The sequence below is a fragment of the Diadema antillarum genome, unplaced genomic scaffold, assembly GCF_040938485.1.
Source record: "Diadema antillarum isolate AM-2024a unplaced genomic scaffold, OU_Dant_1.0 seq00000205_RagTag, whole genome shotgun sequence".
In the NCBI taxonomy this organism is placed as follows: Eukaryota; Metazoa; Echinodermata; class Echinoidea; order Diadematoida; family Diadematidae; genus Diadema; species Diadema antillarum.
In genome coordinates, this window is record NW_027271264.1 from 538,612 (window position 1) to 556,234 (window position 17,623).

The 17,623-nt window shown below is 38.8% G+C and overlaps 1 protein-coding gene across 1 annotated transcript in view; it reads right to left on the minus strand.

The window, feature by feature from the left end:
- Positions 1–1,624: 1,624 nt before the first annotated feature.
- The window catches only part of LOC139728917 (adenylate cyclase type 2-like), a 47,603-nt gene continuing 31,604 nt past the window's right edge, over positions 1,625–17,623 (minus strand). Inside the window, exons 12-21 of the mRNA XM_071639846.1 lie at positions 17,071–17,253; positions 15,726–15,845; positions 14,895–15,062; positions 12,954–13,129; positions 12,256–12,340; positions 11,507–11,665; positions 5,371–5,517; positions 4,298–4,511; positions 3,447–3,571; positions 1,625–2,358 (exon numbers count right to left, since the gene is read on the minus strand). Of these exons, the coding sequence (XP_071495947.1) occupies positions 2,200–2,358; positions 3,447–3,571; positions 4,298–4,511; positions 5,371–5,517; positions 11,507–11,665; positions 12,256–12,340; positions 12,954–13,129; positions 14,895–15,062; positions 15,726–15,845; positions 17,071–17,253 (1,536 nt within the window). The 3' untranslated portion in view covers positions 1,625–2,199. The remainder of the gene's footprint in view (positions 2,359–3,446; positions 3,572–4,297; positions 4,512–5,370; positions 5,518–11,506; positions 11,666–12,255; positions 12,341–12,953; positions 13,130–14,894; positions 15,063–15,725; positions 15,846–17,070; positions 17,254–17,623) is intronic.

Sequence of the window (17,623 nt, forward strand, 5' to 3'; positions counted from 1 at the left end):
ATTTTTTTTTTTCCAAATCACTGCACATTCCTGTCACCAAGGCATATGATCATAATATCCGTTTATCAAGAGTTTTCTTGAAAGACAAAGCCAATCATTGTTTCAAACACAAATATGTAAAAGGTCACCCATGCTAGGTCATCATACATTTGCAATATTGGTTTGTACAGTATGTGTCATAAATATTCAGTATCACAAGAAGTTCTTCACAGCTAAAGAGGAGAAAAATGTCTGCTGTGATTTGCAATATGCTACCTACGACATGCATCTGCTTTAATACAGAGATACAGCTAGAATTTCAGAGTTAGAACCTATTTCATTCCTGGGATCAAGGGGTATTTCATCACACACTTCATAATTTTACACATATCCTTGTCTGTTATCAAAGAATGACTATGACCATCTGAACCACTCTTGTTACAACTGATTACTGTAGTCGGGTGTGATGTCTTGAATTTGTTCACTTGTCGCATTGTCATGTTTTGCCTGTTTACTATCATTGTCCTTTCGGCCAAATATTGGGCTTGTCCGACTCGTTAGGAGTCTCAGTTTTTTTTTTCAGTTTCTAGGAGCCGTTTTCATTTAACCCTTTGCACATGGGAAGATGGTAATCCTTGCACAAAGCCTATGGGAATACCAGCGTCTCTTAGTGAATGGGTTAAATAGATTATGTCAATGAAAACGGCAGGCAAGTTGAAGCTGATAGCCCGTGAGCTTACAAGGTTTTGATGATAGGGTTGCCAATTTGGTGTCTGGGTCACGTACGAACAAGTATGTGACAAGATAAATTGATGAGTGTGAAGACATGCATGTGCTCCTGGTCAATTTAATTCCGTTTGTCATGACAATTGTATAAGCTAATTGAATGGACTACTGCACCAAGTAGACACTTCTGTCACATGTAAATAATCTGGCAGTTTTCAAACAGAATTGTGAGTTTGTGTGCAGGATTGTTATTTGGCATGGATAGGAATGAGGAGAACCACTGTATGTAGAAGATCCTGAAAACAATAATGTGCTACTTTGACCCACAGTGTGTTTGAACTAGGCATTATATAATGAGTAATTGTTCCAGAAGTGAGCTTTACACATATTTGAATGTAGTCATCGTGATGAAACATTTTCAGCAAATGAGTGCGGTGACAACAGCACATGTAAATACTCTCGTTGGCTCTCTGTCGCTCATATTGCAAGGATAAATTACTGGCACCTTTAAATACAGAAATTGAAAATTCTAGCGTTGTGCTCAGCTGGCATTTACCCTGGAATGATGCATTACATGGTGGTGTGTCATCTGTTGTGTATCATTTTTCTTCTTCTATAAAATTGTATACTGTCAATGAAAACACCATATCAATGACTCTGTTGTGCATACCGTTTTCCAGAAAACCTCATTAAGGTTTTATCATTCCACTTGAGAAACAATCAGATTGGTGTAATTCTCACAGCTTCGAGCATCATCTTCCTATTGAGAATATGGTGGGTTTTTTCACAAAACAATACCCGGTCTTACAAAATATGTAATGCATTCAGTAAATGTTATACAAAATAAATCAACTTTAATCATTGTTTCCCTCATGGTAGCTAGTGACCGAAAAAAAGAAGAAGAGAAAAGTGTGGCTACCTTAAATAACAAAGCTCAAAGTCCAAGTCACATCACATCAAGTATTGGTGAAAACATACAAATATCTATTTAGGTATCTGTGAGGGTTTTTCCATGAATGCACTATCCACTCCCTCCTTGCTAGCAGAATTTAATAATGGCAGCGAACCAACCTCTATCTCTCAACTAGATCTCCTTCGCAGCTCAAGAAATATGGCTGGCTGTGACAAAGCACATATAATCTTGTGTCCATCTATCAGCTTCTGTGCACTGCAGTCTTTCAGCTTGTGGACGACTTTGAGCTTTCAGCACCTAGACAGCATCCAATTGCACCTTTTCCCTGAACTGTTGTTCCTTTGGCAACCATTAAAAAAAAAAAAAAAATCCATGATTCTCTGGAGTTCTTCCCATCGCCATGGATACTACGCACCACAAAGTTTTCACAGACTTCTCGGCAATTACTGTACAACCTTTTGTGAAGTTTTTGAAAGTATAGTCATCATTTCAGCGTGATGTGACCACCATCAAAGTTCAAACACACTTTACAGATAGAAGGGGAATGAGGGAGCTGTTGCTATTGGCAACCCATCCATTCGTCATGAGAAGGTGCTGAGATTTGTTGACTGTGAGATGGAGCGACTCATCCGCCGCACCAGATACGTTTTCAGCTTTCCCTTGCCTTTCACCGACACGTAGCCTCTTGTCTCACAGGTGAATCCAAGTTCCATCAGGACATTGGCAGTTTCTTCCGTCACCTAAACGCAGCAACAGAAACAAGAATAACACAAAATGGGGAATGACCAGCTCTAAAACCTGCATCTTTCATCTTGCTATTCTACAACAAACCTTCATCTCCACTTAGTGGTGTCAATACCCCACCACTGAAGGGGTGATGTGGGGCGTTTCAGTGAAGTACGCGACTTGTGAGCTGAACTTGAGGGTTACAAATCTTGACAGCTACTTTGGGGCAAAATCTCTTCAGTGTGAAAAAGATTATGACTCCACTGAGAAAGCTAAAGAGAGGCTGCAAAATCCACCAAACTTTGCAGTAGATGGCTCAGTGACCAAGAGTATCATATGCCAAATATTTGGGGATGATTACGCCTCAAAAGTTGGGAATGAGACATGAGATTGTCACTTGATTTTCCTGTAAGTGTAATGAAAGCTTACCCCATGTACTCCTCACTTTAATACCATTATGAGAATTATTAGCATTTGGCACAACATTTCAGTGAAAGTGTGACTAATGTGCAGGGGGAAGATTGTCATATACAGGGCATTCCCATTACAATGAACATGTTAAAACAAATTTTGCTCGAAGAAAGTAAAAATTAAAGAATTCAAATTGTTTTCTTTAAGATCTTTATATGCCTTATTTGTTGAGGTATCACAGAATTTCGATGCAACGAAAGAAAACTGCAGGTAACGAGGACTTCGTAATACAAGAGTCACCTGTATTTTGCTCTGCATGAAACTACCATGAAAATAAAAAAACATGAAACTGACTAGTTCCATCATTACATTTCGGTAAGGGAAAACCCATGTTAACGTGTGTTGAATTTGCAGTTGATGTATGAATCATACTGACTTCACCTGTCTGTGAAATGTAAAACATGGCAAATTAAGTCTTACTTGGGAAAACATGACGAATTACCGGAGACTGTACAAGACTCTACACTTTCATAGTCAGTTATATCTGTGAGCATAATGTTGCAGCAAAGGGTCTTTAAAAGTTTAGACTCCTTTCCCCAGGCTGCTATACACAATTCTGCCTCCATGCACGTCAAGCCAAAACTTGATCAGTTTTGCCCTTCGAAGTGCAGGCTTCTAATCTTCCACTTACCTGTATTTCACCAATGACCCCCGTTGTGTCCATGCGACTGGCGACGTTGACCGCGTTGCCCCAGATGTCATACTGAGGCTTCCTGGCCCCAATCACTCCGGCCACCACGGGACCGTGGTTGATGCCTGGTCAAGATGTGGACAACAAAAAAAAATATCACCTTGGATTGGACATGAACGAATTTACATCATCACCTTTGTACCTTTTGGCAACGTTTGGTGAAAGATAATGAAGTTTTATTACATTGATGAGTGAATGCAAGGAATGACTGAGGCATGAGTGACTCAATGACTGAATACATCGATAATTGAATGCATGAATGGGTGGATGGATGTATGAATGCATGAGTGAATCAATGAATAGAAAACAGATGAATGAACTTGATTTCAAGTCATGATTGCAGCTGGGAAATGCAGTTAACCAAACTATGTGACATACCTCAATGTATCAATATATCATTCCCTCTGTATCATTCCTTCTGTTCAAGAAAGAACTCAAACCTTTTTTGTTCCAGTAACTATGTGTTTTCTTTCAATCGTGTCTCTTTCCAAATGAAGCAATATAAAAGGAGGTCTTACCTTTCTGCACCAGGAGTGTCACTGTGTGACAGACATGGTGCATTGAAAGACTCCCATTATTATCATTATTATTACCAGCCAAATAATACAACAAATAACAGCTAATATCAATTGCAATTTGGATATAAATACAGGTTTATAGTAAATATAGAAAGCTCTTAAATTGAGGCCTGTAAATTAGACTGGAAGTGAAATCACCTCAATTTGTGAAATTCCCCCACCCCCTTCACACATTCCCCATGTTTATCATAGCCCAGGTATCGAGTCTCTTACCTATCCTGAGTTTGAAGTCATTGAAGGCCTGCTTGTTGAGTTGCTCCAACTTGTCCTGCAGGGCCATGGCGAACTCAGTCAGGACGCCCACGTAGTAGAGGGACTGCTTGGTGGTTACTCCCGTCTCGGGCTGCTTCAGGCCAGCCGCCGACATGTACGTGCTGCCGATGGTCTTTATCTTCTCCACACAGCTGTACTTTGGCTTGGATAGTAGCTGCATGGTTGTACACAAACTTGCAAAGTCAGTAATGGTTACCAGGGTACTTTACTTTACAATTTTTTTTTTTCAAGCCAAGCACAGGACGCTATCTTACCCACCACAGCCTATTGAGCCTAATATAGCATACAAATGTTGGTATTACTCAAGGGCCGCGGAACCACAACACCAATGATTTTCCAAAGGTCCTGTTCTGTCTGAGCAGGAAGGTGGTCCCTGGTTTGAGCCGAGAGGGGGGAATTTTTTATCTTGACATCCCCTGTCCTGCATCACTAGTTGGCCCCTACACTGAAAAATGTTCCTCGGCCCCTTTTATGATGATTATGCCGCTCATGTTTTCACTCATTTGCGCTTACATTCACAGAGTGATGTTGATTTCGATTTCACTTTAACAACAAACTTGTGTTAATGACTATCTGCAAGATGAGAATATCAGACAGACCACATGATCTTGCTATAATGTTTCAGAATGAAAATTACTGACAGTGTATACATACTTCCATGGTCTCATCCATTCAGGTTTTCTTTAAAACACACACACGCACGCACGCACGCACGCACGCACGCACACACACACACACACACACACACACACACACACACACGCACACACACACATACACAAATCTGAGGGGAATTTCATCATTTACTTTTCAATACATTTGTGCAGCATTTAACCATCAAGAGAATATGATTGCATTATTTGAGAAACGACAACAAGAATAAATACAAGAAAAAACAAAAGATATGATATTCTCATGTAACTGTGAGATGAGAGGAAGCTGAAAAGATGGATATAGGAAATAAAGAAGAGACCAAAAGGTGCACAAAAGACATTGACTGAGCTTTCACTCACCTCATCAAAGTCTGCGATGATCTCATTCAGTAGTCTCAGGCATTCCAGACCCTCATTGTTCACATCTGTCTCTGTGTAAAACTCTTTGAAGTTTGGTATCGATGCAAACATGACAGCGATGAGATTATAAGACTGATGGTACAGTTCCTGGAGGGAGGATGGAAGGTTAGTGAAGATACCATGATTGATAAATGTCCAGGGCACTGGCACCTACGCCCTACAGGACTGCACTGCCCTCATGTACTTGAAACAATTGGTATAATTCTTGAGTCGTTATGGTTTGAAATGGTGGTACATGTATTGTCATTTTCACATGTAAATACCGGTACATTGTACTTGTAATCTGAAGTTTCTCCTAATCATTTTTTGTCTAAACCTACCGTTTCCTCAGCCCCTTGGCAGTCCCTATTCTTAAACAACAGTATACTGCATGTCATGATTACTTCTTCTTCTTCTTCTTCTTCTTCTTCTTCTTCTTCTTCTTCTTCTTCTTCTTCTTCTTCTTCTTCTTCTTCTTCTTCTTCTTCTTTTTGAGGGGGGGGGGGGAGTGTAGTAATTAAGTAAGAGAGCTAGAACTGACTTGTATTCCTCAACACTCATACTGGAGGAAGGCATGTGTTTAAAGATGTTTATGATAATTATACATTACAATGACTTAAATGCCCATACAAGTTGTTCCTGATTGCTTGTTTTCTGGTTCAGGCTACTCCTCTCCCCCTCCCCCTGACCAAGAAAGAGAGAAAGAAAACAGGTTATTTTCTATCTGTAATTGGTGCAAAGTTCATTCTACAATGCCAGGATGCATACTAAGTAGATATCAGATAACAGTCTGAATCACTAATTTGTTAATTGTGAAGTAAAATAAGCCTAAAATGGTAGCTAGTGAACTTCGTAAAGACTGCAGTAGGGCCTACATGTCCACCTGCTATCATGCCTACTGACAGATCAGAACCATGGTAGAGTGTACAATTAAACTAATATTGTAGGTTTTGCACATGTTTCTGGCAAGTGAGACATAATGTGAGTGTTTGAAAGGATTTAAACCTCCAACATTGGTGTATATGTGCAAGTGTGTGTGTGTGTGTGTGTGTGTGTTTGTGACATGTTTGTGTTACACCTTGTGTAGAGAGCTAGACATGCACAATGAACCAAGATACAATATAGAGAAATCACTTCAACCGGACAAACGTGCAATGATACTTGAACATTCTTATTACTCCGATGAACTAGCTGTCAGCTGACAAGAATCCTGAGTACTGTCAGATCAGCAGCCTCTCGGGAAAAACACACAAGCTGGCCTTTGTTGATAGGTGGCCACTACAGATAGCTTTGACTGTATTTTCTTTACTTGCTCATTAATCTTCAATAGTACATATGCAGGCTTGAGTTTTATGGATTTAGGTGGGGAAAAGAGGTATGACTGTAGAGACAGGAAAAAAAAAATCAGATTGTTTTCACACATGGCAAATGTCTTGGCAGGCAGAAAGCCAGACTTGTAAAAAGGTTTATACTGTCCAGAATTACAGGAAGATACCACTCGCAATGAAACTCACAATCTAGATTGGTACAGTAACACACTGGTGAGTATGTAGAAGTACAAGCTAAAAAAAAAAATAGATTAATAGATGGCTGGAAGGATATACAAATGAAAGGAAGGCTACTGGGATAGGTAGTTGGATAGAAAGAGAGATAGATAGGTAGACAAATTAGACAGATAGACAGAGAGACAGACAAATAGATAGGTAGATAAATGAACAGATAGACAGACAGATAGATAGATAAATAAATGAATAAATAAATAAATAAATAAATAAATATCATAAATAGATAGACAGACAGACAGATAGATAGACAGACAGATAGATAGTTAAATGGACAGGTAGAGGTTGCTGTTTTAAGGCAGATTCTAACATATCGACAAATGAAGAAGGTATGTACTGGATGTAACTGACACAATAGCATACTGTGGCTGTAACAATCTAATGCTCAAAGTAAAAGAGGGCAGCTGATACTGTGGCCCACAGAAGGTCTGACAAATGACACACACAAAAGGCTTAAACTATAATGTACGGAGGAAATGATATGCTGACTCTTGATAAAGTACTTTCACTGCAACATTCACACTGAATGGTAATAATTGAAGACAACTCAGAACTATCATATGAATTTGTTTTGTCCAGATAAAACATACTCATGATCAATGTCATAAGGGTAGCAATATCTGAAGATGTATCGTCCAGACTTTGCATTCTTACGTCTTCTTTACCTGACAGTGGATCAGTCATCTCAATGATATAAACATATTGACATACTTTGTCATTACAGTAAAGCTGGTAAAGTAACAAATGCAATACAAAACACACAAAGAAATAAACTCACGGGAAATATACTGAATCAAACTATTGTATAGAGTTCACACTTCAAATTCCTTAAGATTACAAACAAGTTGCAGTACAGAAGAATGACATGAATGGCTGGCTAAAAGTGAAAACTTTAACATAACAAAGTAGCACTGAAACACATGAGGAAATTGTACAAAGAATTTCTGCAAGCTCACATCCTGATTGTAACACAATGCATACTTGTGGAATGAATGACATATACTCTGACCAATCTTAAATACTTGGCTCTGCTACAGACTGATGAAAGTGAGGCAATGACCAACAGTTCTTGAATGCAATCAGGCTAAAGGAAGGTCATTTGAAAAGGTTTGAGACAGAGCTCTTTATGTACACCAAGTTTGGTAGGCTCTAATCCATCCATTTCCCCAAACCAAGTCTTCTTGTTTTAGTACTGTGTCTTTTCACTACAATTTTTTTAATCCTCATTATTGATAATTCATGAAGCAGAATAACACATCTCAGGGATTTTTTTTGTTCATTCATAATTTTATGCTTCAGTGTCAGACTTGTCAAAAGCTGCTGAAGTGTTAAACCTATGATAGGTTTGTTGCACTTTGGTAAATTTGCCTCTCTCAGAAAATGGAGAATTTTCTTTCAATTCTTTCTACTTTTCTGCAGTTTTTAATAATGAATTCAACAATTTCCATCTCATTCTTCTCTAAAATAAAAAGGCAGTGAAATTCATAGGTGCCAATGTAATGTCTACAATAAAGTGGATAATAATTCCTGCAGCAAAATTCCCTAGAGGATTTGAGGAGTAAAGATACAGCTGTATGACACAGGTACTATCATGTCATCCTATCACATCCCAGTTTGAAATCTTCTTTGTGCATTTAATAATGAGACAGATCTATGCATGCTACCAGTTGCTATTTGAGCCATTAATTACTGTGTATATCAATTGAAGGTTAGGAAGTGCATGTCTTCTGAGATGCTCAGATCAAGATTTTGCCTGGAGACATTGTCTAAACCAAGCCAGTAGAGTCTGTGTATGCATGGTCTCCTGCAAAGGGCTCTATGTGTTGTTGTGTGTGATTTTTGTTTTCTTTCTCAAATAGAACTGCCTCTTGGTTTGCAGAAATTAATAACATTCAATCTACTAGGTAAAGAACTCCCTAAAGCTTAGAAAAACACCACTTAAACCCAACTTAAGTACAGTTTTGTTGCCACATTTTTTAGTTTGTATGTACACATCGCTCTGACCAGAAAGCAAGTTAGGATAGATTGTCTTCAGAACATGTTGTATACTGTACTTTTTTACTATCATCATTTTTTTTTTTTAGCTCACTGTAAATTTTTGATAGGAAGTGATCAAATCAAGGCTTTTGGACTGATGTAATTTTGGAAGTAATGGTATATTGTATTTAGGATTCATACTTGTTTGTTTTTCTATTCATAATCATGAATTTCTGCTTGTCAAACTGACTCAGACTGGTAGGGAATGCAATCAACAGAAATCCACTTTGCTGATGGACAGAGTGCACACACCAATATTTAAAGATGGAGGGCCTTGCAATGCAACACAGGCAGGACAGCAAACAAGTAAACGACAAACAAACTAAGAACTATGCTGCTTTTATCTATAAGAATATAAAATAGAATTCTACAAATGCAAAAACACACTGTGTCTGGTGTTCAGGCAATTTACCTTTCTGGTTACTAGGTTTTGGATTATTTTCTTTTAATGCGATTTTAATCATTTCCCCCTTCAACTCACATCACCACTGCTCCCCAAAAGTCCTGTTTTCCACACAGACAGATCCTGTGTAGGGTCGGTCAAATACTGCTTCGGGCAACGGAGGGGGAATGAGAACAAGAAAATTACGAAATATGGTTCAGATGAACAGACTTTAAAAGTGAAAGTTTACAATGTATGTGCAATGTTGATCCATGCATACAATTTGCATAGTTAGAAATTTTGATATCATGGCAGTACAGATGACAAATGTTGAACAGTTTACCACTTTTTGCAGAATGCACACTGGACAGTGCCTGGTTTGAGATGAGGCAGCTTGATCATTGTGTTGCTTATGCACATAGAGGGCTCACTCCAGCACAAAAAAAAAAAATTGTGTGGGGATGGGGGCAGGAGGTTAAAAACAGGGATGGGGTTTGGGGTCGGCACTGGAGCTTGATCTGATGCACTGATGCAACCTTTTTCTGGTGCCCCTCTAGGGTATGTTATTAGTTCATTTCAAATCTCTTTCAGAGTCTCTAGGAAAAATTTGCCTTCTTTGCCTATAAAGGAATGATTAAAAAACAGAATGCGAGCATGATGATGTTGATGTATCAGATTTACTCTGTTTGGGTTTGGGGGAAAAGGGCTACCTCAGGACCTAATTTTGTGTCAGTACGCATCTAAGAATGATTCCCGACATGTTTGGTTTAAACTCATTAGCGAAGTTTGATTTTTTGTTTGTTTGTTTTAAGTAGAAGATAAAAATGCGAAACATTCCCGGGCAACCAACAACTGATGATAGCCGACACACAACAGATGACTGATGATTGAAGACATATACTGATTTTAAAAAAGAAAGAAAAAAAAAAAACCAAACTATCCACATGAAAACTCACTTGAGCTCTTAGCTCACGCAAGCTATGAAGTGACAACACCCAAAACTTGCATATCCATATCAAATGACCATGTGAATGTGCCTACGTATTTCCTTGGGGGGAAAAACACTCAACCCTATAGCTCCAAGCCACACTATCTGTATGCATGTGGTAAAAGGCAGCATATGCTAATTGATAACCCAATTAAAACTTGATATGACATGCATCTGTTTGTTTGTTTGTTTGTTTTTTCCATGTGTGTAATGCCCATGCCAGAGTGTTACATACTGTATATGTTTTTGGAGATCACATACTACTAAAGAGCATCTTCAAATTTGCTCACTATATGAAACACCTCTCCTGTCACAAACTGACCACCCAGAACCAAAGTATCTACCACTCATGCTGATATAGACTGGGTAATTGACAATTTCTTTAACCCGTTGAGGACGAGTCATGAGTATACTCGGGCAAGTGTCTATGGGAAATGTGTGTTGAAGTAAAATCAGTCCGTCCTCAATGGGTTAAGTGCCTATGATTAACTTGTTGAAGATGAGTCAAAAGAATACTCTCGCAGGTGTCCATGGGAAATGTGTGTAATAGCAAAATCAGTCCGTCAAGTTGTTGAGGTCACTGCTCATGTGTACAATATCTCACAATTTTTCTCTGTTGCCGTAATTTTGCACTTTGCAATCAGAGTGATGACAAGCTCTTACATCAGATTGGTTTATCTTATGTTTTTTGTTTTTGCAGAAGATACAGTAAATGGGCATTTTCCTTTAACATGAGTGCTTTAAAATAGTTCCAAAATGTGAGTTAGGGATAGAAACAAAAACTCTTACAATTTGGATCAGTAAAATCAATGTTACATATTGATAAATATACAGAATGTGAACAATGGTTATAATAAGAATGTTTCCATACTAAACTGTCTACAGTTACGGTTTATTGAGAAAGATACTGATATTTCCTTATATTTTAGGCTTTATTACAAAAATTTTATATGATGGGATGTTTTGTGGTATTGTACAACAGATCTACACATATGCATGATATGTAACATCTTGAACATTTTTTACATCACTGCTCCCGAAGGTTAACAGGACCTTTAAGATCTGATACCAAATTGACGTGAGGTGGAGGGGGATGAAAAGGTGGTTTTGGGCGGGGCAGATACTCACATCGCTCTTCATCCTCTGCTTGACAAAGTGCTGGGCCACGTGGCTGGGCAGCATGTTTTCCAGGAGGACCTTATTTAGGGATTCCATGGTCTCCACCTCCTCCCGCTCCACCCGGTACTTCATCTGCCACAGGAACCCCAGCCGGGCCGTGTACTCAATCTGAATTCAGAACGGGAAGGAAACGGCAAAACAAAATGGAAACAGGGTCAGCACTCCCACCTTGATTTCAAACTTTGATTTTGAATGTTGAATGTTGAATACAGATAAATGGTGCTATATAAATGTTGGTCATCATCATCATTACAATCATCATTTTTTTTTTAAATAAACCATACATCATAATTTCAACAAAATTTTACCGTAAGTGATGACTAAAGCAAAAAAACAAAAACACCAAATTTATGATTTATTTTCAAATGTTATAATTTTTCTTGGAGTCAAAATATTTTTGAAGTTTAAGTCAGAAATTGTCTTTAGGCCTGTAAATTTCCTGTAGTTACCATTTTCTCATATAAACATAACTATTAGACTAATTACAACCTCTTCTACTCATTGACAAGAGAAACTGTATTAAATTTGTCCCGAGATCGGTTATGCATGTACATACAATCATGCCATAAAAACTATGGATATCTCTCATTTGATATCTTTTGCATCTAAGTCCACAGTTACTATACAGTGTGGATCAAATGTCAATTTTGCTGCTACTCAGCATCCCAATACCATCCCATTACTAATGTATGACATACTCTTCTGTCTATGAGGAGCAGCATAACTACCAGCAGTACCAGTTGGACAGTAACAAGGGCCCTGGTTGGAATGTAGTGATAGTATCTGTGAAAAAGAAAAAGGAGGGAACAAATAGAAGAGCCAGGCAATATTAGTCAAAACTTCACAATGCAGTTGCAATACTTAAATTTCCACTTTCTGAAAATTAACAACGCACATACATAATAAATTTTGTTTTTTTCTTCCAAACTACTAGCTTGTAGAACTATGAATCAAAACAATCAGATCTAAGCTTCTTGTCTTGTCTTGTAAATTCACTATCAAAAAGTCAGATTTCCAGTGGTAAAGAAAAAACAATGTCAATGCAATCAGTTATATGTTTCTTCTCTCATCTTGTGAATTTCATTTTAAAAAATAAGATAATCACTGTCAAATAAAAACAATTCCAGTGCCATGTTTCAGAGCAAAGCTTTACGGTCAGAATAATCAAATGTGACAAATATTCATATTTGTCTTACTGTCCAATAATAATTTCTAAGGTACTCCAGATGTGCAGAGTAGTGTTACCAATCCTATTTTTCATACATATCTATACACTTATACTTCAAAAGACCAGTTCTTCACACTAAGCCCGCAGTTTCTCAATAATATTACAACATCATCCGGTGTTGACTTAAGTGTATACCGGTGTCAAACGCTGTCGCTCTCCATGACTCACTTGAATGGGTAGCATTCATTAACGTCAGCACAGTCAAACACCGTCAAGTGGGTGTAGTGTAACACCAGGCAATTGACCGCCAGTCCGGTGAGCAAAATGAACGCCTTGACACTGAAACCAATCTGGAGAAAGAGGAGACAAGTCTGCAGGGCCAGCATGCTGCAGAGTGGATACACCTGTCAAGGCGAAAAATAACAACTCCAAATTATAGTATATGCATCATAATTTACATTCATTTTCTAACTTGATCAACACAACAAGAAAATGAGAAACATAACGATATAGTAGCAGACACAGCCTGGATGGCCTTACTCAGTTGCGTACTGCTCAACAACAACAACGACGACGACAATGATAACAACAACAACAACAACAAAAATAGTATCAGTGCATTAACTGATTTTCCCTCTGAAATGAGAATGTGAAATATACAATGTTGATGTACTGGAAATGGAGGGATGGGCATACTCAATGTGTCCACAGGGCACAACTAACCTTCTGTGGTGTCCAGAAAAAAGTCACAGCAAATGTAACAATGATATAGTACAAGGTAAACAGAGGTATACGAGCAACATCAAACTAACAATTACATTTTCTCTACCAATGGAGACAAAGAAAAATGAAACAACACAACAGTGTGAGAAAAGGAGTAACATATCTTGTCTTTTTTCTTTTCCCCCTCCCCCTCCCCAAACAAAACTATAGTTCAACCCAGCTCTGGTACTTGGACAGAATCATGAAAACAACATTGTTATAAGTGTGACAACTCTTACAGTGGTTGCCATTGACCCAGTAACCCTCCCCACCCCCCACCCCCCAGACACATACACACACCACAAGCGGATCCAGAGGGGAGCGCCGGGGTATGCTCCCCCCCCCCATTTTTTCTTAAAACAAAAGAAATAAAAAAAAAAATGAAAGGGGGAGCGGGTGCTCCCCTTTCATTTTTGAAGAAACTATCTTTGGCAGCTGATTGTAGTGGGAGCAGAAAATTGGCTGAAGCCTTTTTTTTTTTTTTTGCTTGTCAGCCAATGAAACCCGGAAGTGGCACAAGAAAAAAAAAAGATGTGTGCACTGAAGCGTGTTTTTTCTTCTTCTTTTTTTTTGCTTGTCAGCTGACAAAATCTGGAAGTAGCACCAGAAACATTTTTGGAAATATTTTCGGAATTCCCCCCCCCCCCTTTCAGAATTCCTGGATCCGCCCCTGCACACAAACATTCCAGCACGATAAAGGGTGAGTCAGCAGGCTTAATGAACAGATCTGTGACTTCAAAGCCCTCTGTTGCTAACAGGTAGCATTCTGACCAATTACAATTTTTCCCATTTACCCTAGCGGGTTTATAGGGGCAGCCAAGTTTGACAAGTTATCTATCATGCGAAATCTGAATCTCCTCTTTCATGATCTGCCCTTAAAATAGAGACCTTATTGGTTCTTTACTACTACTACTACTACTACTACTACTACTACTACTACTACTACTACTAAAATTGCATTTATAGATTGCATGACACTTTATACGGGTGTTTCTAAGCGCACTGGTGCTATTTATACAAGAAAACTAGTAAATGCAATAACATGAGGACAATTAAAAAACAAAATAACAATAACACAAAGAAAACAAATACATATGTGATACAATAAACAATAACTAACTGTGTGCACCTCCAGAAAAAAAAAAACTGTTTAAAAGTTGCATTTTGAGAAGAATTGTAAATGATTCAATAGATGAGGCATTCTGAATATGAAGAGGGAGTTTATTCAGAAGGGTGGGGGCAATTAAGAGAAGGTGCGGTCACCATAACAGGTTTGTATGTGGGCCATGAAGTAATTGGATAGAGGAAGATGAACGGAGGGGTCTGACAGAAGAGGTGGAATGAAGGAAGACTAGGTTTGAAGATTTGAGAAAAATAAGAGGTCTCACATATAAGACATGAACTCACAGAGGGCAAAGTGCAGATGGGCGTGTCTCCTTGTCCTCCACCGGTGGAGATGTTGGGAGTGGGCGTGGCACTGGAGATGCCCAGTCCAACAGACTGTTCGTAGACACTCTTGTCTACGTAAGGCTCCGTCCTATTGGCTGAACAGGCTGGGACAGTCTTGCATTCTACCTGAAAGCAAAGCAAGAAACAAGCGTGTGTTGGTGTCAAGGTTATTAACTCAAGAACACCAACGGGATCTTGAAGCATACGAAATATGACATGAAAACATGGACAAACACAGCAAAGAAAGCAGACACTGCAATGGTTCATTCATACTTCAGACTTATCAATAAAGAATTTATGCAGCACCTGATAGGTAAAAAATAACCACTTTGGAAATTATTTTGATTAACTATACTTTGTTCCACAACTAGTATTCATGGGTTGACTCTTAGTTGTCTTGGTCTTCAACAGCTTTGTGAAATTTTGTTTATTTTCGTCACAACCCCCCCTCCCCCCCCCCCCCCCCCCCCCACACACACATTATATGGGATTTGCTTTTATGGAGCAGTTAGCCATGCAATGCAAATTTCCACACAAATTCTGTTCGAGTGACTTTGAGCAATGCACACAATGATGTCCCTTCAAGAATCATGCAGCAGTAAAATTCAAACAACCCCATGGGGTTGGGAAGATATTATGGTATCATCAGAAACACCATCACAAATTGTGATCAGGCAGCATGGATGGGGAAAGGGTATCTCTTGGCTAAAAAAAAGAAAAAAAATCCACTCAAAATAGAACAGATCTATTTAGACATTGTCTGCATACCCAAGACCACACATGACATACCAAGTTAATGAATGATATGACGAGGAGCGTTGCCATGGCGATGCTTGCCATCAGTCTCCGGAGCCACCACCTGTTCTGGATGAGTCTCACCAGCCACTTCATGGAGAGCTTGGCATGGCACTGAAGGGACAGAAACAAAGTATAAAATCCCTCACTGCCATCAACAACCTGCATTTTTGTCTGTGTAAAATGTCATTGGAGTTTTGAAGTGGGTGGGTATGATAGGGTTAAGCACACACAGAAAGATTGCCTGGTAGAGGAGAATTGATTCTAACAGCCCTTCACGTGGTTGCCTATGTACCCTGCTGTGCTGTGGTAGTTGCCACACACTTTTTACACAATGACTTCAAACTAACTATAAAATGAACTCCACGACCTATAACTTTTTTTTTTTTTTTAATAGTAAAATAGGATGTATTACAAAATAGATGTATACCCTTATGATATCCATGGTAACATCTCCTATAAAATTTATCATGCTATCAGCATTGCAGAAGCTTTGCCGGGAAATTTGCCTTTTCAGTATTTGGTTGGGTTTTTTCCTGTTGTTGTTGTTGTTTTTTAAACTGTTGCCACTGGTAACCTCCCGGGTGGTGTACAAAGTGTACATTGATTTCAGAGTGTGGAAGGGAATGGGGTAAACACACGTATGGTCTTTTACACACTGTTACACACTGTTTGCCAGCCCCGAATTAGGTTTCTTGTCACAAAAATGGCATCAGTATACTGTATACGCTGAATATTTCGCAAGGTTTTTATATTCGCGAATTTCGCCAGTCGGGTGCTAGGCGTGAAATTAAAGACACAGGAAAATATTGACTCCGATCCCGATGGGGATGTGACGTACGCATGTACATTTCTCCGTTCAGTACAGGACTCCGTGATCGTGAATTTAACCACTTGGGAAATCGTCGGGAATTCCTGATTCGCAAAAATTTAGACTCGCGAAATATATGGCGTGTACAGTATACGAATGTAACTCTACGATGCAAACTGGCAATGTTCAGTGTGTGCAGCTTGTAGGCCCTATAGTTTTGAAATAGAAAACATCCATAGACTTCATTTATTGGCTCAGAGACAGTCAGGATGGCAACATCATTGATCCTCCAAGAAAATAAAGAAGTTTCACATCTCTCATCTTAATGAATCTGACACAAGTATTTTGCAGCTCTCTCAGCTTTAAATGTCTGCAAGCTCATCACGGTGACATGCCGATGAGTAAAAAGATGCAAGATAAGTATATCAATTACACCATCCCACTCTTCCAATCAGTGATTTTCCTTTCAAGGTTTCCTCCCTCCCTCCCTTGATCCATCCCTCTATCTCAGTCCTCCTCCTTTCTCACCTTCATGTATTCAGCCATGGCGATGAGGATGAGGAATAGGAGGAGGAGACAGGAGACGCTGAAGACGGCGAACAGTAGAGGGCGCTTTGGCTGGGTGAGCAGCTGCGAGATGACGAGGCAGGCGAAGACGACGAAGACACAGACCAGGTAGTACTTGAAGGAGGCATCATGGAGGAGCATGAACTAATTTAATTTTTTTAAGAAAATCAAATATGGGGCACAAAAAATATATTACAGTCATAATATGCAACCAACACTAACAATTCAAATTCATGAAATTCTTCCATCGAGATGTTTTCATTGCAACTGATTGACGATTTACGTCGATGCAGGGCAATTTGTCAATCAGTTGCAACACTAACAATGCTATTTTTGTGATAAATGGAAGGAAGATGTCACACCAAGAAAAAACACCTTGGATTATGCAAAGTTGATATCAGGTCCTACTATAATTGTATCCATATTTTGTTGAAGCTTATGTGATTCAAAATTCCTTAAAATATTATGTACTCATGTAAGCATTATGTACTTTATTTTGTATTACTTTATATGG